Source organism: Chelonoidis abingdonii, chromosome 1 (assembly GCF_003597395.2).
Source record: "Chelonoidis abingdonii isolate Lonesome George chromosome 1, CheloAbing_2.0, whole genome shotgun sequence".
Lineage (NCBI taxonomy): Eukaryota > Metazoa > Chordata > Testudines > Testudinidae > Chelonoidis > Chelonoidis abingdonii.
In genome coordinates this window covers 154,242,833-154,270,259 of record NC_133769.1, presented here as the reverse complement: position 1 = coordinate 154,270,259, position 27,427 = coordinate 154,242,833, and the positions used below count along the sequence as shown (strand labels likewise).

The window sequence follows — 27,427 nt, the reverse complement described above, 5'->3', positions numbered from 1 at the left end:
TGCTTTTTTCTACCTACTTTGTACAGTCTAAAGAAATAATCTTACAAACAGAGATGCACATAGGTATCTTTACCTATATAAGAAGGCTCACTGGCCCTATGAAACGTGACTTCTGATATGGGAAGTTAAATAAATTCCCAACAGTGTAAGAGTTTTCATCATAAATCCTAAATTTAAATCATATTTAAACCATAAAACAGACTGGCTTGATTTAGAAAGGAACTAGGTTGTAATGTAATCCGTTCTGCATGGCAGTTCAGACTTTTGTACTGGTGACCCCTTTCACACAGCAAGCCTCTGAGTGTGACCCCACTTATACATTAAAAACAGTTTTTAATATATTTAACACCATTATAAATGCTGGAGGCAAAGCCAGTTTTCGTGTGAGGGCTAACAGCTCGTGACACCCCCCTATGTAATAACCACGTCAGGGCCGACAAGAGAGCGGGGAAGCCGGTGCAAATTACAGGGGCTCGGCGGTCCGGAAGGGCGCCCAGGGCCCGGCTTCCCCAGCCCTGTTTAGCGGGTCTGACCTTGCTGGGGGGCCTGAAAAAATTTTTTCACTGGGGCCCGAACCCATTCTCGGCGGCCCTGAACCTTGTGACCCACTGAGGGGTTCTGACCCCCAGTTTGAGAGCCCCTGGACTACATTACGCCCACAGCATCTCTGCTACTGTATATGGGTCTCTAGTTTCAGATAATATAATTATCTGACACCATCTGAGGAACGTATGCTCTCGTTGCCAAGAAAGCCAACACTATATTGGGCTGTATTGGTAGTAGCATTGCCAGCAGATTGAGGGAAGTGATTATTCCCCTCTATTCGGTACTGGTGAGGCCACACCTGGAGTACTGTGTCCAGTTTTGGTCCCCCCACTACAGAACAGATGTGGACAAATTGGAGAGGGTCCAGGGGAGGGCAACAAAAATGTTTAGGGGGCTGGGGCATATGACTTATGAGGAGAGGCTGAGGGAACTGGGGTCATTTTGTCTGCAAAAGAGAAGAGTGAGGGGGAATTTGATAGCAGCCTTCAATTACCTGAGGGGGGTTTCCAAAGAGGATGGAGCTAAGCTGTTCTCAGTGGTGGTAGATGACAGAACAAGTAGCAATGGTCTCAAGTTGCAGTGGGGGAGGTCTAGGTTGGATATTAGGAAACACTATTTCACTGGGAGGGTGGTGAAGCACTGGAATGGGTTACCTAGGGAGGTGGTGGAATCTCCATCCTTATTGGTTTTTAAGGTCTGGCTTGACAAAGCTTTGGCTGGGATGATTTGGTTGGTGTTGGTCCTGCTTTGAGCCAGGGCCGCCCAGAGGGGGGCAAGTGGGGCAATTTGCCCCAGGCCCCGGGCCCCGCAGGGTCCCCCATGAGAGTTTTTCGGGGGCCCTGGAGCGGGGTCCTTCACTCGTTTAGGGGGCCCCAGAAAACTCTCACGGGGCCCGGGACCCCAGAGCTTCTTCCGCTCCGAGTCTTCGGCAGCACTTTGGCGGTGGGGGTTCCTTCCGCTTTGGGACCCACCGCCGAAGTGCCCCAAAGACCAGCGGCGGAGGGTCCTTCTGCCCCAGGACCCGCTGTCAAAGTGCTGGGTCTTCGGCGGCAATTCAGCAGCGGAGAAGACCCCAGGCCCCCTGAATCCTCTGGGCAGCCCTGCTTTGAGCAGGGGATTGGACTAGATGTCCTCCCAAGGTCTCTTCCTACCCTGATATTCTATGATTCTATGTGTGTCTTGCTTTGGTGGTTTGTTTGTTTTCTGGACTGCTATTCTGGGGTGCATCAGAGCATAACATTATAGTGATGAATGATTCTATTATGCAACCCATGCTGCCTGGAGCACATCCTTCAGCTGTTGACCAGTGATACTTTATTTGGACTTTTTGAAACTATGTGCAGATTATTCAACTCTTTGATGCCACTAGGTTACATTTGCTGCAGAACTGCTTAGGCCATGATGGTATTGATATTTATAATGGATTCCTGGAGCTCAAGTCTTCCTTTGATGCAACTGTGCAGTGCCTCAATGAACATTTTGGCACCAGAGATTCTGTTCTGTTAAGAAGGAAAATGTTTTTTAAGCTTGCCAGCAGCCCAACAAAATCAATTTAGAGTTTGCATGTCATCTGTGGAGGATAGCCCAGGAATGTGAATTTGGGGACATTATAATGATCATGCTCAGGGATATTTATGTGACTGGCATAGCCAATGACCACCTGGGTGAACGGATCCTGGCTGAAGATGCTAGATTGCTAACTTTTGTTGCCAAGGTTGCTAAGAGTGAGGCATTTGAGAGGGCTTGGGCTGAGAGAGGTGCTACATCTCAAATTGCTGCTACTTTTGTGTCTATGCTTAAACTGTCAGTTGCTCCTCCTTATGTTGCTCAGTCATACAACACTACCTACAGTTGCTCCATGGACCCAGCAGTGAAAGTTGCCAGCTTCTGTTTCTTGAGTGGTAGTATGGGTCACTTGGCCAATTTCCCTGCCTGGCCAGTTAGAACTGCTATGTGCTGGGCTTGTGGGAAGGAAGGACACCTTAATTTAGCATGCTGGATACACTGGTTCATGAAGACAGGAGTCCTGAAGTGCATACGGTGAACATGGAGCTGCACAAGACCACCTTTACCAGGGTCCCTGATGTCTCCTTTAGCATAAACTTCTCATGTGGCAAAGACCTGGAGTTGGTATCCCATACAGTAGAAATTAACAGTACACTAATGAAATGCATGATTGATATTGTTGCGAAGTTAACGTTCTCTCCTCTGGGTTAGTTCACAATCTGGACATTTTCCTGACTACAGACAGTGGTTATAAAAGCTTGGAATTTGTATGCCTTGCAGACAGTGGATAAAGCTGTATGCTTTGTGCTCTATGAAGCTATAATAAAGTTGACCGTAAGTTTTATATTGTAAAAGGTACAGCTGTGAATGCTGTTCCATTATTGTCCTACAATCTGTGCTTACAGCTTGGTATTATTCAACTTGTACAGGACGTCTCAGGTGGCCTTGTGTGGACTGGAATAGAAGGGGATACCCAAAGTATTGTCCAGAGACACCAGGATTTATTTAACAGTGATGGCATTCTGTCCATAAGAAGTGCATACTCTCTGCAGTTGGATTTGAACACCAAGCCCTTCACATGACCTGAATGTCATGTACCTCCAGAGCAAAATCTGAGCAGAACTGCACATGAAGGATAACGATATCATTCAGGAGGTGGAAGGACCTATGGACTGGAGCTCACCTCAGTGAACATACACATGAAAAATAGTGATATTTAATTGTGCACAGATTACAGGGCACTTAATAAATGTGAAATGTGAGCAGTTTCAATGCAAACCTTCAAAGAGATGACTTGCCCAATAAGTGGATCCTGGTTTTTTTCTGTGTTGGACTACTGATCTGGTTATTGGCAAACTTCTTTGGCTGAAATTTTGCAGTTGTCATTGACTTTCAGCCGCCATTTGGGAGGATCTGCTATCAACAACTCCCTTTTGCCTTGATCTCTGCTCCTGAAGTATTTCAGAGAGTGGTCTCTCAGCTTCTGGATAACATCCAGGGTGCACGTTGCTATTTGGATGACATTCTTGTCTTTGCTAAGACTAGGGCCATCCCTGGGAGGAGTAGGGCCTGGGATAAGTCCTCTGGTCCAGGCCCTGCCCCCCCTCCACCCCTTCCCCCAAGTCCCTGCCCTGCCTCTTCCTGCCCTGCCCCGCCCCTTCCCACCCCTGCTCTGTCCCCTCCCCAACCCCATTCCACCCCTTCCCGGCTTCTGTGGAGCAGGGCAGGCTGGGGCCAGGTCACTCACTGCTGCCAGCGCCAGGACCTGGACCCCATGTCCTGAAGCACGGGACCCCCCCCAAAGAGTTCCCTGGTCCACCCTATGGACAGGACGGCTCTGACTAGGACTCTTCCTGAGCACAGTGTTATTCTGGATCAGGTGCTAACCTTACTCCAACAGGATGGCATAAAGTTGAATGTGGCCAAGTGTCATTTTGCAAAAGCTGCTGTAGTTTGTAGGGCATTCTTTGTGGGCTGATAATGTGAAACAAATGCCTGAAGGACTACAAACTGTTGCTTCACTACCATTATCCACTGATTGTAGCAGTTTATGTTCATTCCTTGGCCTAGTTCAATATATAGGATGCCGTGCTCCACCCCATTTTAGTACCTTTGCCATACCACTGTGGGTAGAGTGACCAGATGTCCCGATTTTATAGGGACAGTCCCAATTTTTGGGTCTTTTTCTTATATAGGGTTCTATTACCCCCTGTCCTGATTTTTCACACTTGCTGTCTGGTCACCCTAAGCTGTGCGATTTAACCATGGGCCAGGGCCAGTTGGTTCAGACTAAAGAAACAAAGCCCTTTGCTGGATCCAACCCCATGCTTATTTTAATATATGGAAGCTGGCAATAATTCAAATGTATATAATGAAATTGAGGTCTGGGTGCAGTTCTGCTCCAGGAGGGATGGCTGATTCCATTTGTGTCCTGTACTCTGACCTGGATGGAAGGAAAATATTCCCAGATTGAACTAGAGTTCTTGGGAATAGTTTTTGCTATTGTACACTTCAAGATGTACTTAGTGGGGAAATATTTCACCTTAGAAACTAATCATTTGCCCATTTACTTGCTGAGTGCAAAGCTGCAGTAGTGGATTATTCAATTGCACCAATATGACTTTGATTTGGTACATAGCAAAGGAAGATGTAATTTATTTGCTGATACTTTTGAGAAATTCTGCTGGGTTAGCACCCTTGCAGAGTACTCCATATGCCTTTTATTGAAAGATATGCCAATTGACTTAGGGGGGACTTAAAGATGCTGAACTGTGCAAGGAGATATGAGCTGTACAAGCAGATTGGATGGACCCAGTCTTTAAGAAAACTTTTTGTCTATATTCTATAAAATTCGTTCAACATTCACAGGAAACACATATGCTACTCAACATATGTTATGCAGAGGAGCCTAGTTGATTGTTGTGACAAGAAGTCCTAGATGTGGCTCATGAAGAACATTTGGGATTTACAAAGATGAAAAAACTTCTGCGTAGTCATGGTTGGTGGCCAAGGTTATGCACGGACATTGAACATCATTTGAAGGCATGCTCTGCCCACAAAGTGCATACAACATCTGTTCCTCCGGATCCTTTGAAACCGGTGGTCATAGACAGATCATAGCAGAGAATTGCAGTGGATAGTACTGGCCCCTTGATTTCACTGCATGATTATATCCCATTGACTGTTTCAGATTATTACTCATGTTATCCCTTTGCAGTCATAACTTCACAAGGCACCTCAGATGAGCCCATTTCTTGCCTAATTACTTTATTTGCTCTTACCAGAGTGTCTTGTTTCAGATAACAGTATATCTTACGTACTGTCACAGGATAGGCACACCCCATCTCAGGGTGTTGGGTCACATAGGGTTAGATGGAAGAGTGGAGGCGATTCTGCAGCCAGTCAGGTCCTGAGCCTGAAAGCATAGTTAACCTTTTTGGGGTTGGCGTGGGGTAGGCACACCCCATCACACACTCTACCTCTCAAGACAGGACCAGGTGGGGGTCCATCCTCATTGTTGTCCCCCTCCCCCGCCAGCTGAACTCGTAGAGTTGGAGGGCGAGGTACCATCTCATAATCCATGAGTTCAAATCCTTCATGGTATTGATCCACTGTAGGAGTGCATGGTCTATAACAAGATGAAAAGGGCTCCCCAGTAGGTAATACCGTCAAGTCTCTATCACCCATTTTACTGTTAGGCATCCTTTTCGATGGTGGAGTACCTGACTTCTCCGAGACATAGCTCTTGGCTCAGGTACAGCACCAGGTGTTCCTCCCCCTCTTGTTCCTACGATAGCCCGTAAGAATGGCCATACTGGGTTAGACTAAAGGTCCATCTAGGCCAGTATCCTGTTTTCCGACAGTGGCCAATGCAAGGTGTCTTCAAAGGAAGAAATAGAACAGGAATCAATCAAGTAGTCATCCTCTGTGGGCCCATTCCAGCTTCTGGCAACGAGGCTATGGACACCAATCCTGCCCATCCGTAAATAGCCATTAATGGAGCCTATCTCCAGAATATTCTAGTTCTTTTTTTGAACCCAGGGGGGGGGGGGGGGGGGGGGGGGGGGGGAGGGGGGGGGGGGGGCGGGGGGTATAAAAGACTTGGCCCTTCATAACACCTCTGACTAGGAGTTCAACAGTTTGACTGTGCATTGTGTGAAAACAATGGCTCCAAGCCGCACTTCTGATGTCTGTTTGTAAAATAAAGGATTTTTGAAGGAAGTCAGGAGGAACGAGGTTCTGGGTGAGTCGCTCATTTCGAAGGTCTGAAGCCCTTTCACAGTCCTGGCCAACTACCGGACATCCATGGCAGGAAGTTTTCTTTGGAGGTAGAGGAAAGGAGGCGGCTATTTGTGGCAAAAGTCTGGCATAACGTGCTTGTAGTTCCAGAAAACCCGAGAACTTCCTTACCTTTCTTTCATTGTAGGGGTGGGTAAAGTCCTCAGGATATACCTTGTCCACCAGGGGACGAGATGCCTCACCCTCACCGTATAAGTCCAAGTAGGTCACTTCTTTCCACCGAAGGGGGGGAGAGGGGAGATGGGAGGGGAAGGGACACTGGTGGTTATCTGTGAGTCCGCGTCCCTTCAGACTGTAGACCATGGTTGAGATTGTAGTTTCCTCCCGACATGGTGTAGAAACACAATATTGTGCAAATAAGCCTACCACATACTGTCCGGTAGTGGCGCAACAGTTGTCACCATCAATGTAGCCACACCCCATAGTAAACGCCAAAGGCATGTGATTAAATGAATAGACCGAGTGGTGCAGGGAAGGCTGTCTCTCCCAGGAAGTCAGTCAGGGGTATTGCCAGTACTCACTGGTCTCAAAGTCTAAGTGTTGATAGAAACTTAGCACTACCCACTGTCCAGCAAGTTCATGTCCACCCATGCCATAGGTAGGCATGCAAGCAGGAAAGGCAAATTGATCCCCCAAGAATCTAAATGACAGACCCCATAGTCCCATTGGCTTTGGGACCAAGAAGTATAGCTCTCATTCACTCCAGGATTCTTATTACCCAAGCAGCATCGCCTCAAGTCTTTCTGACCACTTCCACATTTTCTGGAAGGGGAGATGTTTTTTGCAGAATTTTGTCACCAGGAAATGGTGTCTATGTGGGGCTGATATACTTGTCCATCCTGCGACAAAGAAGAATAAAACAAAGGTGGCCATAGTGAACGGCCCTCCACGGTACAGTCACGTATCAAGCGTACACTAAAGATATACTGACACACCATCGTGACGCGTAGACCCGTAGTCAGTTTTGTAGCAACTGCCTGCAACGGAGCTCACAAGCTCCTATCCTTCCCGTCAGCAGCCTCCCCAGACTGAAAGCTGGCTGCATCTTTTATATCCGCCTCAAAGCGAGCAGCCCACAGGGTCGCAAAGGTGGGGCTTTCCAGCCTGCAAAGCAATAGTAACCTTTTCGGTGCTGGTGTGGTCCCCCTCACATGTACCAAAAGAGTTTGAAAGGCTTTCTGATGAGAATGTCAATTTCATTATAATCTGCTTGTATGCCAAGGAAATGGGATAGTACGAAAGACTGCAATGAGAACATCTGAAGTAACATGTGCTCATATTAGAGAATATGAAATACACCTTGCATTAATCCTGCTTAATGGATATTTCGAGTAGCCACATGAAAGTATCGGAGTAACGCCCATTCTAGTCACTTCTCACAAGCTAGTAGCAACATTGTTTATAAATGACCATTTACTGTCTCTTGAAAACATACTGATGTGATTAGGAAAATACACGAGTTTCAACAAGATATCCTTAAGAGACCTGGCCATGGTCGTAACCTATGGTGACGCCGTGCCAAAGATGCACGCGAGCACAATTTTTAATGCGACGCGACTGCCGCTGGGACTCCGCATGTCGTTAAAATGCAACCGCCGCCCCTTCCTGCCTCTTCCCTCCTCTGGAGCCCTGACAGCCGTGTGCGCAAGAGCTCTGGGGCTGGGGCTGCGTGCATCCGCAGGCAGAGTTTTGGCCCTTGACAGGGAAAAAGGACGCTCCCCGCTACCACCGACTGGAGCCCTGCCAGCCATGCACGCAGTGCTCTGAGGGGTGGGGCTGTGCGCGCCCTGCAGGGCAGTGTATCTGCTCTGCTTGAGCCTCAAGGTAGGGTCCGGGACTGGGAAGGAGGGTGGATAAGAGTGGGGGCAGTCAGGGATAGGGAAGCAGAGGTGGTGGATGAGGGGTGGGATCCCAAAGGGGGGTGGCTAGGGCAGGGGTCCTGGAGAGGAAAGGTCAGGGAAGCGGGACGGCGGTTGGATGGATCGCATGGAGTCTGGGTCGTTAGGGAAGGGGGTCGACACGGGGTCAGGGGCAGTGCAGAAAGGGACAGGGACAGAGAAGGGTGCCGAGAGGGGCAGTTAGGATGTGGGGTCTCTGGAGGGGGTGGTCAGGGGGCAAGGACCTGGGATTGGATGAAGTCGGAAGTTATTCGGGGTGGGGGGCATGTCCAGAGGCCAGGGGTTGTGGAGAGGGTTCTGGCAAGGCAAGGGAGACAGGAGGAGGGGCTGTATTGGGTCAGGAGTTCTGGGGTGCCTGTCGGGGCAGGAGCGGTTGGATGGGGCATGGAATCCGCAGGAGTCGCCTGGGGGTGGGGGTGTGGATAAGTGGTTGGGGCAGTCAAGAGGACAGGGTAGGGGGTAAGTCCTAAGGGGGGCAGCAAGGACAAGAGCAGGAGGCTCAGATAGGGGATGGGGTCCTGGGGGGCAGTTAGGGGCAGGGATCCCAGGAGGGGTAGTCAGGGGACAAGGAGCAGGGAGGCTCAGATAGGGGATGGGGTCCTGGGGCGCAGTTAGGGGCAGGGATCCCAGGAGGGGTAGTCAGGGGACAAGGAGCGAAGGGGTTGGACTTTCTGAGGGGGGCAGTCACCCAGCCCTCTGACCTGAGTCCTGACCCCCCACACACACACCCAGCCCTCTGCCCTGAACCCCGCACCCCCATCCCCACACACACCCCAGGCCCCCGCCCTTGGCCCTGTACCCCCCTCATGCACACCGAGACCTCTGCTTGACTTCTTCACACACATCCCAGGACCTCAGCCCTGACTCTGGCATCCCCACACATACCCAGCCCCCCTCTGCCCTGACACCTGCACCCCCCCACATCCCAAGTCCCCCCACACCCGATGCACCCCCCACATCCCCACCCTCACCCTGAGCACCAAATGGGAGCTCCTGCACACACGTCTCACATTCCCACCTGCACCTCTCACATCACATGGGAGCTGCCCAGGTAAGTGCCCTCACACGTAAACCTCCTGCCCCCTCCCTCATTCTAGCTCCTGGCCAGACCCTTCACCCCCAGCTCTGTGCTCAGTGCACTCCCGCCCTCAGCTCAGTGCAGAGAGAGGAAGAGACTGGGCCAGAACCAGGGAGAAGGTAGGTACCCACTGTATGTGAGCAGGGCCGGGACCCCAGACTGGCAGCGGGGTGAGTGGGTCCAGCAGCCGGAATCCTGGCTGGCAGGAGCTGGCAAATGGAACCCTTGAGTGGCAGTGAGCTGAGCCGCTCAGCCCACTGTCGGTCTGGGCTTCTGGCCGCTGGCCCTGCACAGCCCGCTGCTGGTCTGGGGTTCTGGCTGCTGGACCCTTGCCAGCTGGGGTGCCGGCCACAGGCCCCGCTCAGCCCGCTGCCGGCCTAGGTGAACAGAACCGCAGACCAGCAGTGGGCTGAGCAGCCTGGCGGCATAAGATCAACATTTTAATTTAATTTTAAATGAAGCTTCTTAAACATTTTGAAAACTTTGTTTATTTTACAATACAACACTAGTTTAGTTATATAATATATAGACCTATAGAGAGAGACCTTCTAAAAAATATTAAAATATATTACTGGCGCGCGAAACCTTAAATTAGAATGAATAAATGAAGACTCGGCACACCACTTCTGAAAGGTTGCCGACCCCTGCTCTAGGCATTCTATCCTGGACAGGCAGTCTATGTTAGATGGGGATCTGGAAGCATTTTGAATGCTTGTGGCACGATCTTCCGGGCTACAAGCTAAGGAGCATGCCAAATGCATTTATCACAGGGAGAATGTACTGTTCACCAGCAAGATATACTTCTTACTGAAAGAGGAACAGACAGGGAAGAGGATGCTCTTTCTGTGTATGATGGTGTCATGTGGCCAACTGGGGAAGTTGTAGGACAGCAAGAGCATCCACATAGTGAGCTGAATCAGAGGGACAGCCTACAGCCCCAAGGTCACTTGATGCCTCCAACTAGGCATTGCTGAACTTTGGGAAGAATGGAAGGAAAGTGTGTGCGCGTGTGTGTGTGTGTGTGTACACGTATATACTGTTGGATGTGTGCTGCCATTCAGGACCCTTTGATTTGTTCAAACATAATCGGTTCATGGTTATTATACGTGTGTCTTGTTTTGTCATTGTTGTTTTGTGTTTTTTGATTGTTATTCTGGGATACATCAGATTATATACCTTAGAAACTTGTAATAAACAATTGGACTAAAATATTGTAAGTAGCTCATGCACCACAATTTTAAAAGTAAAACTGCTTCTCCTTCCACAACTGAATACTCTGGTGCTGTTGTAACATGCTTATAATTTGATCTGTATTGGGAATAATTTTGTACTTCTTCTGCAGAGGTTTTACTATCTCTCATGGAACATTTAAGTATTATCCATCTTTTGACAACCAGTAACTTTTAAACACATTAAATAGAAAGACATCCTTGGTTAGGGAGCCACAGATATTCACTTTTCAAAACAAAAAAAAAATAAAAAGGAAGTCCTTTCAAGTTTAGCCACAAATCTGAATTTCAGGTCTTTCTAATAAATGTTTTTTGTATCCTCAACCATAGTTCCAACTTAACAACTTTTTCCCCCCTTGGGAACACTACAGTATGTTTTCTCAAAACATCTTTAAAAGGACCAGTGAAAGGCAAGGAGATGTTCTACTCACCACACTAAAATCAAGGTTTTTGTCAATCCAGTCTTGTCCTTCTCTGAACTCATCATGAAGCCCCATGATATAGAGAGTATCCAAAGCATCTACTATGGTAGCACCCATTTGTGAATTTCCTACAAGCAAAAAATAAGATTTCTATTAGAAGTGATTATTTTACTGGAAAAAAAATGTCACAGACAAAAATAAACAGTCAAAGTAGTCTTAGATCTTGACTAGGTGATAGTACCAGGAAGTAGGTAGTGGCCTGAAGGCCCTGACGCTAAGGTGCATTGCTGAAGGCCACACATTTGGGTTTGGGGGGAAAAGGGAGAGTGAAACTTGAAAAGACCATTCTTATCTGATTTCCTTATCAGAAGATGAACAACCACATTCTCAAGCAGCTACAAGGACTTCAAATACCTGTTAGGGGATTCTTGAACAGGACTGGGGAAAAAGTTTTACCTAAGAGATCTACTGTAATTTCAAGTATCTGCAGTAATCCTTTGCACACACTTAGCAGAGGAATTACACTGAATTTTGCAAACACTGATGTTAGCTAATTGCATGTCTTACTTATTGAAGGTAACTGTCAATTACCATCACTGTGTCATATTCCAAACAAAAAACGACATTAAGATTCAGTTAAGGTTCCAGATATGTATCAGCACTCTGTCGTGATGCTATGCAATAACTATACGATTATGATTAAAGCATTTTTGTGTTTCTTGTCCCAGATTAGATTAAGGTGATTTTTTAAAGACACATTCAATCTTTTTTTATCCTCTCCTTTCTGGAATCACTTCAGAGGAGAGACAAGGTTTGGGTGTCTGTGATTGTGTGTATAAGCCCCACAGTGGGGAATCAAGGGTTAACATGCAATTCTGGGCCCAAAAGGCACCTGCTGGGCATGCTAACAATGAAAGCAGAGCTCAAAAGGGAGCCGCTCAGTTCAGTCACAGCTGCTAGGGCATGGGAGCAGTCCTACACTAGTAGCTTCTGCACAGAGGCTGCAGGAGATCCACACACCTGGACTAGAGCCCATGTCTAAGCCACTGAAGCCCCCCGCAGAGACTGGGAACAGCGGACCATGGAGAAGAGCTTCCAGATCACAGTTAGGGAGAGTCCCCTTTTTTGAGCCCATAAGCAGATCCTGCTGGGACTTAAGATGGTAGAGGCCAGGGCAGGAAGCAACCCATCAAGCAGGCTTTGTGGTGCCCATTCCCAGGCTGCCTATCTGACTGCCAATCACAGGACCCTGGGTTGGAACTTGCTACAGCAAGGAGGGCCTGGTGTAACAGTCTGTATCCCTATGCTCACCCTTTTTTCAAGAGTAAGATACATTTTGTACAAACTATGCCTTGTAAGGTATCATTTGAAAACCCATGATTTACTGATCATTACTGTCCTTGTAAAATATGTGTGGCAACATCGTATGTAAAGTTATAAGATTCTACTGTATAACATTACTGAGACATATTCCAAGTTTAGAAAAGCAGGCACAAACTAGTTCTTCGAAGACAAAAGGCAAAGTGACACCTCAGACAGGTGTCAACAAAATCAGAGAGACTATCACCTAGTTAAACAGACATTCTTTGCTAGTGTAGCGAGGCACCCTGGCTCCCCGCCGCGCGTGAAAGGGACGAGCCAGAACAGATGCTGAGGTGGGCGGAGCCACCGCTGCCAGGCCCCGCCCCCCGGAAGTTAAGGGGCAGGACAGGAAGTATAAAGGCCCAGCCCTAGCGCTCAGTTAGGCGTAGGCCACCGGAGCTTCCCTACGCTTGGCATCCAGAGGAGTTGCCTGAGCTCCCCTATGACTGGTATCCTGAGGAGCTCATGGTCTGGGACCCACCGGACGAAGCCGGCGAGAGACAGGTACCTAGGAAGGGGGCCGGGGGTAGCCGACCCCAGTCTGGCTCCAGGGGAACCCGAACCAATGTCAGTGTGGTCTTGTGGTCTTATGTAAACTAATTTCTTCAAATATAACTTATGCACAAGATTTAAATGAATGTTAGGCGTAGGCCACCTGAGCTTCCCTATGCTTGGCATCCAGAGAAGTTGCCTGAGCTCCCCTATGACTGGTATCCTGAGGAGCTCATGGTCTGGGACCCACCGGACAAAGCCAGCGAGAGACAGGTACCTAGGGAGGGGGCCGGGGGTAGCCGACCCCAGTCTGGCTCCAGGGGAACCCGAACCAATGTCAGTGTGTTGCGGCCAGGATCCCCACTGACTGCAGCGAGTCTTTGACACTGCTAGGGCCCCGGGCTGGAATGCAGTGGAGTGGGATGGCCTGCATTCCCCCTGCCACCCTTCCAAGGGTGGAAGACTCTCCCTCTCCCTGGCCTGACAGAGTCTTTTGGACTCTGTATTCGCTCAGCCCTGCTGCAAGGCCTGAGCCTGAACTGTTTGCTGCCCCGCCCTGCTCCAGGGGCCAGGCCTACAGACTCTGTGTCCGCCCAGCCCCTGTTGAAGGGCCGGGACTCTGACTTGCTTAGAGACTGTTTGTTTGCTCAGCCCCGCTGAAGGGTCTGAGCCCTGCACAGATTGCTGCTGTGTAGCGAGGCACCCTGACTCCCCGCTGCGCCTGAAAGGGACGAACCCCAGCACCGGACCCTTACACGCAGGAAAAAGGGTGTGAGTGTGAAATTTAAATCTTGACAAAGAAGCAGTTGGAAGTTCCCATCTCCCCAGATTTTGTCTCCTGAACCCCAGCTGGAGATGATTCTCAAAGATGAGAAAAAGGATAAAAATGAGGAACAGAGGCCCCAAATCATCTTTCACGGCATCTCTACTCATGACTTCAACAATACCTGAAGGACAAGAAAATTACCACTGAACTTGGGGAGAGATCCTAGCTGAAGGGATTGCAGCCAGTAAGATTGCTAAAGCATGTTGTGAGATAAAATTTTGCTTTGAATTCACTTACCTTATTAAGTTAGTTTTACCTTTTTTTCTTTGTAACCAATTCTGACTTTTACGCCTCATTACTTGTAATCACTTAAAATCTATCTTTCTGTAGTTAATAAACTTGTTTTATTTAAACCAGTGTGTTTAGGACACTTCATTTGCAATAACAGGATTTGGACATATTGTTTTCTATTAATAAATGACAGACTTAATATGAGTTTGTGTTGTCCAGGAGAGGGCTGGGCAGTACAAGATGCACATTTCTGGGGGTAAGTCTGGGACTGGGAGTCTGCTGGTGTTGTCCTGCAACGTAATTCATGAATGGCTGGCTATAACACTCATACAGTATAGCAGGGAGTGATTTACATGCTGGAGACTGTGTGTGAGCAGACCAGGAGTGCTTGCTTTCACAATGAAGCAGTGTCAGAGGCAGCCCACGTTACTGAACTGAGTAAATACAGGTGTCCACCAGTTCAGATTGTACTCTGGGGAATGTCACACCCGGGTTCCCCTACCACCAGCCACAGACTCTCACCACTGAGAGACACAGCTGGACTCGGACACGAACCCCCCAACAATGTCTTAATTGTGTATTTCTCAACTTCATATTTCTGGATTTCTTTCAAGCATGGCCATAACTCTGAATTTCCTGTGTTTGTAGTACTTGATTTTGGGATAATCACAATATCCCTGTAATTTTTTCTACCCTCAATTACTGATACGTAATTATAAACTTAACTCTGTTAATTTTTTGTCTTAGAATAAAAATTAGATCTTTAATAGCTTAATTACAGCCTCTGACTGCTAGAAGCTGGGACTGGATGACAGGGTGGTCTTATTCTGTTCACTGCCTCTGAACCATCTGGCACTGGCTACTGACAGAACAGAGGATACTGGGCTAGATGGACTATTGGTCTGATCTGCTATGGCCATGCTTGTGGTCTTATGTAAACTAATTTCTTCAAATATAACTTATGCACAAGATTTAAATGAATGTTAATTATATGTAGAAAGTTTGAAGTGTTACTTCTTTGTTAAAACCTTTCAAGACAAAAAAGGCTGAAACAGTTGCTAAATATTTTAAAGGACCAGTTTTTTAATTAATGTAAACTGAAATTAATTAATGGATTTACTTGTAATTCTCAGAAAATTCATTCAGTATTCAAAGAATAAGCACTGTAAGTTCCGAAAGGATGTACTGTATTTTTCATACAAAATAAAGGTTGAATCCCTGCCAGAAGTGCAAAGTAGAATTCAGCCTTAACTATGATGTCACAACAATTGCAACCACATGCATTATTTTTGGGGATGATTGGAGTAACTTTATGAATGCTATATGTCACATTGTAGGCTAGGGATTGTGTTCTACTCCATGGGGTGCATTACCACAGCTCCTCCAGGACTTAAAAACAGTGATGGGTAATTACTGCTGTCCCTGGGACTCCAGAGAAGTACTAACCCCTGGAGTAAACTGCATATTTGGTTATTGACCAAATAATTCAAGACTAGCACAATACATACATACTAGGAGGAAAAATTCAGGGTTATACAGGCAACCTTTACTATGATATTTCCTAATGTATAAGTTATTGACTATGAAACCTAAATAACGTTGTCCTAAAGTAGATTTTGCATATTGTACTTCACACTACACTGCAGTTTTCCTTTTGATGCAATTTTGAAAGTTTACTTAAATTTACTTTTATTAGTTTATTCATCTTTTCTCCTTCTTCCACACAAGTAGGCTTCTGTTTCACCTCAATCTAGGCACTTACTCCCTATTTTAGATGTTTGCAAACTAACCCCATGTTGTAAATCAATACCTCTTCCTTGAGGAACACTGTGGGTTAAATATTTTTAAAAGGCTGAGGACAAAAATCCAATATTTTGGAGCAATATCTCTGTTTTGTTGTGCTTCCAGAGAGAGCAAAGTGAGTGGAAAACACAAGTCCCTTGCTAGGGATTCTCTTGACTAGGAGAGACCACAACAAGTGTAGAGCTCCCACATTTCCCCCTCAGTAGTCTCTGACACACAGGAATGTTGGGGCTGGAGTCAAACATATAAGGGTCATGGAGTGGGGAGGTCATGAAGGGGCCCCCAGTTTATTCTACACTGCACATGTGCTCAGGCAAGAGAATCAGGAAGCAATAACTCATTGTCTTAGCTTCTCTTCTCCTCTCCTGGACTGTTCTGCCTAGCTGTAGGGAAAGGGGAGCTCCCCTGGGCACTTTATTAAGTGCTCCCCTGGGCTCAGGCAGTCTCAGTTGAGCACATATTCTGTTCTCCTGCAGCCTAATAGTGAAACAAGTAATGGTGCAAGCAGAATTACTCTCCTTCCTTTCTTGTGATTCACCTCATGGCCAACAGGGAAGCAACAGCAGTTGCTCAGAGCACTCCAGGCTCACACTTCAACTGCTTCAGGGGCTTGCAGGGCAGGGTTGCAAACTTTCTAATTGGAGAAAACCAAACACCTTGCCCTGCCCCCTGCCCCATCCATTCCCAGAGGCCCCTTCACCCACCGCCCCTTCTCTGAGGCCCTGCCCCCACTCACTCCATTCCCCACACCCTTCCTCCCTCACTCTCCCCCACTTTAGCTCCCTCACTCATTTTTCACCAGGCTGGGGCAGGGGGTTGGCGTGCAGGAGGAGGTAAGGGCTCCGACTGGGGGTGCAGAATCTGGGGTGGGGCCATGGCTGAGGGGGCTCTGGGCTGAGGCAGGGGGTTGGGGTGTGGGAGGGGATACAGGCTCTGGGCTGGGGGTGCAGGCTCCAGGGTGGGGCAAGAAATAAGAGGTTCAGGGTGTGGGAGGAGGCTCTCAACTGGGGCAGGGAGCTGGGGTGCAGGAAGGGGTGAGGGCTCAAGCTGGGGGTGTGCGCTCTGCAGTTGGGCTGGGATGAGGGGTTTGGGATGCAGGAAGGGACTCCAGGCTGGGGCCGAGGGATTGGGGTGCAGGAGGAGGTTTGGGGTGCAAGAGGAGGTTCGGGGTGCAGGTTCTGGGTGGTGCTGACCTCAGGCAGCTCCCAGGACGTGGTGACGTGTCCCTCTGGCTCCTAGAAAGAGGAGGGTAGCCAGGAGGCTCTGCATGCTGTCCCACCACCTGCAGGCACCACCCCATAACTCTCATTGGTCATAGTTCCCACCCAATGGGAGCTGTGGAGTGACACGTGGGGTGGGGGCAGCACACGGAGCCTCCATGGCCACCCCTCCGCTTAGGAGCAGGACATGCCAGCTGCTTCCCAGGAGCTGCAGGGAGACTGCCAGCCCTGCTGCACTGCAAACTGGAATTTTAACGGGAGCCACCAGGGTCCCTTTTCAACAGGGTGTTCTGGTCGAAAACTGGATGCCTGGCAACCCTATTGCAGGGAAACCAGTGGGATACATCTAGGCAGGCAGTTGTACCTCCTCTATAGGAAGAGGGCTAATTCAAACAAAGTGATTGAAACAATACTTTAACTCAAAAAAACAGCACTATAACTGTGGAGCCACTAACGACTCTTTCAAAATTAGGCCTAATTATTACGTCTTTAAAACACCAACATTTGAACAGGATTATGTAATAAAACATAATCTGTGTAGACTGAGAAAGTATAGTCTGGCTTTTCCAGAGATCCAAGCATAAAGTCTCTCTCTGACCTGTCTGAAAGAATAAACTTCAAACTCCTCTATTTACAGGAACAGGACCCCTAATATGAAACAGGCACAGGATTAAAGCCCCAATTAAAAAATCCACAACATGAAAATTGAAACAATTTTCCACCTAAATTTCCTTTTCCATCTCTAACAAGGCTTTGGCAATAAAGCTGCCGATATTGAAAACATTTTTGTTATAAAATCTCTTAATGGTTCACAATGAACAAGATAATGTTTAAGAAAATGTATTGAAGAATGAATTTTAATTCCAATCTGCAAATAAGTGGCTCAAAATAAGACAATGAAAATATGCAGTGTATATAAAACTGCCACATATGATTTCAGCAGAGCTATAAAATGCGATGAATAAACACTTAAACCACAATGAGAAAATTAATTGCCTTCAACATTGTAGACCAATTTAAAAAAGCAGATTAAAAAAAGAAAGGCCTCTTACCTAACAGAAACTGCAGTCCTTTGAGATGTGCAGTCCCTATGTGTACTCTGCTCAAGGTATGCATGCGCTCTACTCACCCGACAGCGTAAGATTTTTCAGAAGCAGTGTCTGTTGGTCTGTGCCTGCACCTCCTCATGCTCCAACCCAAGGGCATAAGGGATGTCACAGACTGACTGCCTTTCCAGTTCCTTCTCTACCATGAATCATCTTCGGAAAGGATCCAAATCAGAGGGGAAGGAAGACACATAACATAATACACATAGGAATAACACATCTCAAATAACTCATTACTATAAAACTTTCTTTCTTCTTGAGTGACAGTCCCAATGTATGTTCCACTCAAGGTGACTCTCAAGCAGTACCCAGTGAGGAGAAGGGTGCAAGAAACTGTGCTGTACCATATATTGCAGAACTGCTGTGCCAAAGGATACATCTGCAGAAGAAGCTTGTACCATCGTGTAATGTCTGGTAAAGGTATGTGCTAACGCCCATGTTGCTGCCCTACAGATCTTCAGAAGGGGAACATCTTGAAGAGAAGCCATTGAATTATACACCTTGAGAGGGAGATGTCTAGTTAAGCTCAAAGCACAGCAGGATGCAACCTGAAACCCATTTAGAAAGTCTCTATTACGGGACTGCTTCTCCTTTCATCGGTTCAGCAACAGAAACAAAGAAACCCAGGGATTTCCTGAAGGGTTTTGTCCTTTGCAACTAGAAAGCTAAGGCTTGATGGACATTCAGAGAATAGAGTCCCTGTCTTCTCTGGAGTAGTGAGGTTTTGGGTAGAAAATGGGTAAGCGTAGACCTGATTCAAGTGGAGTTAAGAGGGAACCTTTGGAATAAATTTGGGGTGTAACCTCATAGAAATCTTATCCTTATGGAAGGCAGTGTAGGGAAGGTCTGTGATAAGAGTCCCACGCTCACCTATACTTCTGATGGAGGTGACTGCAGTCAGGATAGACACCTTCAAAAACAGATGAAGATTTGAATGGAGGATTCATGAGCACTGACAATACTAGATGGAGGTCCCAAGTTGACATTGGTTCCAGTCCAGGAGTTAAGGTTCTGGAAAGGACTTTCAGAAACATCACAGTTGTATGGTGGGTGAAGACCAAACAGTTTTCCACTGGAAGATGAAAGGCATTAATCGCAGCCAAATGCACACACAGTGAGCTGACAGACATAATGTCTTTAGAAAAAGGTGCTAGTCTGAAATGGTAGGAATTTTTTAGCCTTCTGGAAGTATCTGACAATGTTGGCACCAGATAAAAAATCTCTTCCATTTTGCAGCACAACATTTTCTCACAGCACTTCTGCTGTTATTGAGGATGGACTGTACTGACTCTGAACAAGATCTCTCTCTGGGCTCATCATCCATCCAAATACCAAGCTATTAAATAGAAGGTTGCTGGTTTGGAATGGGTGGTCTTGCCATTGTCCTGAGTCGGAGGGATTGGAAATGGCTGGATGCATATGCAGAGACATGAAGCCACCTAAAGGATGCTGGTAGACAAAAACTGCCTTGGCCACCAGGGCATGACTAGCATTACTGATACTTTGGCCTGCTTGATTTTCCTCAGGACTTGAGGTAAGAACAGAATGGTTGGGAAAGCATTATTGGTGGCTCTGATCACTGTTTTAAGAATGCATCCCATTTGAAATTGTGTCCTCAAGCTGTTTCAGAGCAGAAAGCCAGGCAGAGGCTGAGTAGGGAAAGGACCACCAGCTGTACCTCCTGATACGATGATCCGCATGAGCAGCCAGTTGTCGAGACAGAGAAATACTGGGGTGCCCTGGTGATGCCGTCATACCACCTGTGAGAGTATTCTGTTAATTAAGTCTAGACTTCAAAAGGCATTATAATTTTATTTTATATGTAACTGTTTTCAAAATCTACAGTAACTCCTCATTTAATGTCATCCGCTTAATGTTGTTTTAATGTTACGTCCCTGCTCGATTAGGGAACACGCTCATTTAAAGTTGTGCAATGCTCCCTTATAAAGTCATTTGGCAGCCTGCTTGTAGGATTCTGTGGAAGAGCAGCGACTTTACAAGGGAGCATTGCACAAGTTCCGCTTCTCCGCAGCGCTTCCCCCACTGCCAAACAGCTGTTTGGTGGTGCTTAGGACTTTCTGGGAGGGAGGGGGAGGAGCAGGGAAGCACCGCATCTCCACTCCTCCCCCTCCCTCTCAGAAAGTCCTGTTTAGCGGCGCTTAGGATTTTCTGGGAGGGAGGGGGAGGAGTGGAGATGCGGGGCGTCTTCCCCTCCCTCCCAGCACTTTGCGCTTAGGACTTTCTGGGAGGGAGGGGCAGGAGCAGGGAAGCGCTGAGTCTGTGCTCCTCCCCCTCCCTCCCAGAAAGTCCTAAGCACCGCCAAACAGCTGTTTAGCAGCGCTTAGGACTTGGAGTGGGGAGAATGTGGCGTGCTCCAGAGAGGAGGTAGAGTGGGGGTGGGACGAGGTGGGCCTGGAGTGGAGCAGGAACAGGAAGAGGTAGGCCTGGAGCATTCCAGGTAAGATCCAAGCCTGTTCTTCTCTAGGGAAGCTGCCGCTGCAAAGGTGCTTCCCAACCATAATACAATACTGTACAGTATATAATGCCTTTTGTCTGCCCCCCCCCCAATTTCCTTGGAACCTAACCCCTCACATTTACATTAAATCTTATGGGAAAATTGGATTTGTTTAAGATTGTTTCACTTAAAGTTGCATTTTTCAGGAACACAACTACAATGTTAAGTGAAGAGTTACTGTACTTGATATCACTTAAATCTCTGTACTTTTTAAAATAAAATTATGTTTAATTTCACTGTAAACATACCTAAGTGCTCTGAGTTAAGCGGAGCTGTGATCTGAGAAGATACAAATAAGCTGGGTGAACTGATTTTTGGAAGCAGCGAATTCGTGAATACTGTGAGTGTTCAGTGGACCTGGGGCTAGACTCTTCAGGGAGACATTCACAGGATTTGATGGTGGGAGTGCACCAACCACTAATTTGTAGGGTGACCGCAGAATCTGCAAGGCTGCAAGGGAATGCCTGTGTTCCCCATGGCCGACAGAACTGGGGAGCTGACCCACAGCAGGCACAGACAAGGCTTCCTCACACTAAGGACAGGTGGTAGCAAGATGCCTCATAGCCCTGGGTCTTCAGAGGAAGTGTCAAACATCACCAAGGATTCCACCTTTGTGAAAACCCTTGTGGCGTCAAGAGACTGAATGGAAGCACTCTGTATTGATAATGGTCTAGACCCACCATAAAGTGCAGGAACCTCCTGTGCACTGGATGAACGTCTATGTGGAAACAGGCATCCTTCAAATCAAGAGCTACAAAATAGTCATCTTTGTTTAGGGTAATCATTCCAAATCTTGAACGGTATACAAAATTAGTCAGTTGTCTGAGATCAAAACGTGGTGTCCAGCGTCACTTCTTTCTGGGAATCAGGAAATATTTTGAATAAAAGCCTTTCCTCCTGTACTGAGGAGGAATCAGTTCCAACTGAACAGAGAGTCTACCTCTGGCCTGAGAGTCCTCTCATGAGAAGGGTCTCTGAAGAGGGACTGGGAAGACTTTTGTGGTAGAGATGGACAAAAATTCCATTGTATAGCTGGTGGTGACAATTTCCAGGATCCATTCATCCAAGGTGATATGATGCCCCACTGGGGAGAAATAGGTGATAGGGTCACTGAATGGAGTGTGGGTGCCAGGTGAAAAGGGGACTGGTTGAAAGACTCTCTCAAAAGGATTTCGTGGCTGGGGAGAGAAAGACAGTGGGACATTCTGTCTGCTGCACTGCACTCTCTGGCACTTCTTGGGAAGCTCATAGGCCTTTGGTGATCAAAGGGCTGAGGAGCAGGATGTTGCTTATATGGAGGTGATTTGGAGTATTTTCTCTCAGCTGCTGGAATGAATATACCTAGGGAGTGGAGGGTTGCATGATAGTCCACTCATGGAGAGATTAATCCATTCTGTCACTGAACAGGTTGCTGCCTTCAAAGGGGAAGTTCTCCACAGTAGCTTGAACTTTCTCACAAATCCAGAGGATTGAAGCCATGAAGCTTGTATCATGACAACTGAAGTCACCATGGAAGCTGTGTCTGCTATTATCAAATGAAGCTTGGAGAGAGGATTTAGTTATCAGTTTACTTTTGAGAGGGGTGTGGTTCTTCTCAATGATGTGACCGCTGTATTATTTCCTGCTGTTAGTTTCTGAACTCAGGAGGTCTCAAATATTGTTTCCAGGGATTCCAATAGAGCCAGTGTGAGGGACTGTATAGGTAAGCAGGTGGTCCCCATAAGGAAGGGTAACTGTGGTCCTGATCCAAGTAGTCTGGCTTGTAGGAATGAGAAGGAGCCCAGGAACCTCTGGAATCTCTGTTGGGGCTAATCTTCTGCCTCTTGACAAAGCCAACGGTGTCAATTTAGGTTGGACAACGAGTGCTGGCGCTGCTGAATCCATTTACTTGCTGTGCTCAGTGAATGCTCCCTACTTTCCCTTACTGATGCTGGGGCTGGTCCTACCTCTACAGTCATAGGCAGTTTCAGAGCACTCTTGGCTCTCAGCATCCACAGGTCAAACCCCTTCTCCCTGTGAGCTCCTGACCGCTCCCATACTGGGGCACAGAGTCTCACCAGATTTGGAGGATATAAGGGAAGCAGTCCTCTTCTTAGGACTTGGGAGAGGATTTCCTTCACTTTTATGAGAGTGCTTGCTCTTACCTTCCTTCTGTGTGCTCTGCCTGCAAAAATCCTTAGCTCTGCTCTCTGATGATCCAGAGCCCAAGAAGACTGTGCTCAGATGAGCACTTCTCGGCGTCTCCAGACAATGTACAAGGGGCTCTGATGACCCAGGACTGGACTGGGGTCTCATAAATTGTTCCCTCAGGAATCTTCTGAGCTGGAACTTGAGACTCCCCTACAGAACCACCATCCTTGCCTAAACCGTTCCTCACAAGAAAGACAAGGGTTAGCGGTGCTGGTGGTACTGCCCACCTTATAACTTTTAGCCTAGTGATAAGAGCACTCATCTAGGAATTGGTTCAATTCCTCATCTACCTGTTGGAGAAAAAAATATTTGAATAGGGGTCTCTGACCTCTCAGGGAGTGTGCACTAACCAGTGGGGTATGGAGTAATCCTCTCAGTCTCTCCAAATGAAGCTGTTCCACTGTGTATAAATGAATAAAGAGTCATTGGATCAGGGAAATGGGATCTGGGGTCTCCCACTTCCCAGGTGAATGCTCTAACCACTATGCTAACAGATACAAAGGAGGCACCATCACCTCTTCCCTTGGCTGGATATTGAATGGGACCTGATCTGGTAGGTGTTTTCTGAACATGCCTACCAGAGCTTGTTCCACATGCAAGACAAGTGGGCAAGCACATATCTCTCCCAGGTTCATGGATCACACTGGGGTGTAGATGTGAGATAAGCATCCAGATACCTAGAATGAGGCAGCAAGCCCAGCAACACAAAGTTAGGTGCCTAGGGAATATTTACACTGAAAATTTAGGTGCCAAATGAGTTTAGGCATCTACTAAATTACACAGTAGCTCAGTGGATTTTTTGTGAATTACAGTGGCACCTATATCTGGGATTTTGCCATCTAAATTCCTTTGTGCATCTGGGCTGAGGTGATTATCCCAAGGTTACAGTCAGTCAGTGAGAGCCTAAAATACAACTTAGGTCTCCGGGCCCAAACTGGTACCTCAATCCATTGAGTATGCTGCTTCCCCTTCAGCTTACCTAACTTGATTTCTGATCACGAGCACAAAGTTCAACTGAAACTTGTATTTAAAATATTAATGTATTTTAAGAATGTGAACTCGGAGGTTTCAGAAAAGATGAGACTGGGTGAAAGATGATAACTGGGTGAAATTTAATGACCTGTGACATAGAGGAGGTCAAACTGGATGATCTATTGATCCCTATGAAATATACTGAAATCAATAACAACTGCAGGTACTCAGCACTTCTGCTAAATAAACCACTTATTTAGATGCTTAAATACAGTCTTAGGAGTCTAACTTTTGGCACCTTTTAAAACAAATTTTAGCCAGAAGGTACAGCAGATGGAAAAGGTATCCTTCATGTTGTTGTTATGGTCTACAATCAGGAACATATTATTGGGGACCAGTTCCAGCCTCAAGTACTGTCTGGACCAGAAAAGAACCATTCCTTGAAGAAGCTTCCTGACTTCATGAGTAAAAAGAGGTTACTCACTTCTTGTAACTGTTGTTATTCAAGATGTGCTGTTCATGTCCATTCCAATCAGGTGTACGCGCGCACGTGCACAATGGTTGGAAGATTTTTCCCTCCGCAGCATCCATTGGGCTGATCTGGGTGCCCCCTAAAGTCGTGCCTTCCCGGCGCTCAATATAGAAGTCAGCCGATCTGCCATCCCTCCAGTTCCTTCTTGCTGGCTACTCTGACAGAGGGGTAGGAGGGTGGATATTGGAATGGACATGAACAACACATCTCAAAGAACAACAGTTATGAGATGTGAGTAACCGTTTTTTCTTCTTTGAGTGCTTGTTCATGTCCATTCCAATCAGGTTGCTCCCAAGCCAAGTTCAGGAGGTGGGGTCGGAGCTGTCCACTGATTGGAGTATTGCTCTTCTGAAGGCTGCATCATCTCTGGCCTGCTGGGTAATCACATAATGCGTGGCAAAAGTATGTACGGAGTACCACATCGCCACCCTGCAGATTTCCTGGGTGGGAACCTGAGCCAGGAACGCTGTAGATGAAGCCTGTGCCCTGGTAGAGCACACAGTGATTGGAGGTGCAGGAACACCTGCCAGGTCGTACCAATCACAGATACAGGACATGATCTATGACGAAATGCACTGGGATGAAACCAGCTGACCTTTCATCCTGTCTGCCACTGCTATGAACAACTGGACTGACTTTATGAACAGTTTTGTTCTCTCGACGTAAAAGGCCAGCGCCCTGCAGACATCTAGAAAGTGGAGTCTCTGCTTCCTCCCACTGGAATGAGGTTTAGGGTAGAAAACTGGGAGGAAGATGTCCTGGTTGATGTGAAACTGCGATACAACCTTTAGGAGGAAAGCAGGGTGAGGCCAGAGCTAAACCTTGTCTTTATAGAACATGGTGTAGGGAAGGACTGATGTCAAGGCCTTGAGCTTGGACACCCTCCTGACCAATGTTATTGCTACCAGGAACGTGACTTTGTAAGAGAGGTAGAGCAGGGAGCATGTTGCTAAAGGCTCAAAAGGGGGCCCCATAAGCCTAGAAAGGACCAAGTTGAGGTTCCAGGCAGGAACCAGTTGACGGACGTGAGGGTATAACCTGTTGAGTCCCTTTAGTAACCGGCTGACTATGGGTTTAGTGTGACTTATTGACATAAACTGTGACCATATAGATCATTGTTGCAACTAAGGTCATATAGTAGCAGCAAATCTTGTACAAAGGAGCTTAAATAAGGTGTCTAAGACAAGGTTATGATCTGCTGGTTATGATTATGCTATCTGTATGCATATATCTATTTTGTAGTTGAAATTATGAATACTGGCTATGTACTTGTATCTCAATGTGTTTGATTCTAAGTAGCATTAGTGAAGCATTTGGTCAGCTTCTTGAAAAAGGAATTTGCAGATTAAATGCCCAATCAAGAAACACTTAACTGACAATGGACCTTGGGAGACTCCAATCCACATGAGAAGTCTTCCTGAGAACGTTCAAGGTAGCATGTGAGCAATGGCTGCTCTTCCTGTAAAAGAACTGAACCATGCGTGGACATGTGACTTGCCCATGTGAATCCAAACTCCATCTTGCTGCTCTCATTTTCCACAGTAAGAACAAAGGGGTGTCCTTCCACATGGCAGAGGATATAAAAGGCTCTGGAAACCCCTCCATTTTGTCTTCAGTCCTGTTTCTTACCTCTGGAGGAACGTTGCTACACTGAAGCTCTGAACAAAGGACCAAATGACCCATCCAAGCTCTGGATGGACTTCAGAGACTTGATTTGAACTGCAGTTTATTCCCTCATTGCGACAAGCCTGAACCAAGAACTTTGCCATTTCTGTAGGTAATAATTGATTCCATTTAATCAATTTTAGCATCATCTATATTTCTTTCTTTTTATGAATAAACTTTTAGATTTTAGATTCTAAAGGATTGGCAACGGCGTGATTTGTGGGTAAGATATGACTTGTATATTGACATGGGTCTGGAGCTTGGTCCTTTGGGACTGAGAGAACCTTTTTCTTTTACTGGGGTTTTGGTTTTCATAACCATTCATCCCCATAACAAGTGGCACTGGTGATGATACTGGGAAACTGAGTGTCTAAGAGAATTGCTTGTATGACTTATGGTTAGCCAGTGGGATGAGACCAAAGTCCTCTCTGTTTGTCTGGTTTGGTGTGCCTTAATAATAAAGGAAACCCAGCCTTAGGCTGTAACTGTCCTGCTCCAAGCAATTTGTCCTGAAATGATACTCTCAGTTGTGTCCCGCCAGAGGCAGCATCATTACAGTTAGCAAATACAGAGCGGCCCTGCACGCCCAGGTGGAAGGCCAAGATGGCGGCTAAGTGCACCCATATAGAAGACAACGAGAGACCCTCCTGCTTCAGATGGAGAAGGTAGTCCAGAATATGCAGCACTGAAGACAGTGTTGGGGGCGAATGATGCTGCACCAACCAGATTGAAAATCTCTTCCACTTGGCAAGGTACATGGCTCTCGTAGACAGTTTCCTACTGCCAAAGAAGACCTGTCTAACCTGATCTGAACAGGAAAGCTCCAACTGATTTAACCATAGAGCTTCCATGCCATAAGATGGAGCGACTGAAGGTTCGGGTGCTGGAGACTTCCATGATCTTGTGTGAGAAGGTCTGGGGAGAGCAGCAAGGTAATCAGGGCTCCCACGGACACGTCTACGAGGGATGTGTACCACTGCTGACAGAGCCAGGCCGGTGCTATCAGTATGACCGAGCTCAATCTCTGCAGAACTTGAGCAGCACCTTGTGAAGAAACAGTATCGATGGAAAGGTGTACAGGAGAGAACCTCCCCAATGGAGGAGGAACACATCTGCAATGGAGCCCAGGCTGTGATTCTGGAAGGAGTAGAACTGCTGGCACTTCCTGTTGCATTGCATGTGAATTGAATGTTCTACAAAGAAGTCCCACAGCATGAGGACTTCTTGGCACAGGGGAAAGGAGCATGCACGCCTCCGTTTGTTGATATAGAACATTGCTGTAGTATTGTCCATCATGACTGATACACATTGCCTAGTTAGGTAAGGACAGAATGTCTAACATGCTAGGCGCACCGCTCTCAGCTCTCTGACATTGATGTGGAGATGCAGATCTGCTTGCAACCAGAGGCCTTGAGTTCTGTGGTCTCCCAAATGAGCTCCCCAGCCCAAGTCTGATGTGTCCATCATCAAAGACAGAGACAGCTGTGGTGCAGCAGAGGGGAACCCTGAGAACACCTGCTGAGGGTCAATCCACC

General features: G+C 47.1%; 1 protein-coding gene across 1 annotated transcript in view; it reads right to left on the bottom strand.

Moving 5' to 3' along the window:
- Window positions 1-27,427, bottom strand: part of MAN1A2 (mannosidase alpha class 1A member 2) — a 334,119-nt gene that overhangs the window by 154,775 nt on the left and 151,917 nt on the right. Inside the window, exon 4 of the mRNA XM_075071704.1 lies at window positions 10,988-11,106. Within this exon, the coding sequence (XP_074927805.1) occupies window positions 10,988-11,106 (119 nt within the window). The remainder of the gene's footprint in view (window positions 1-10,987; window positions 11,107-27,427) is intronic.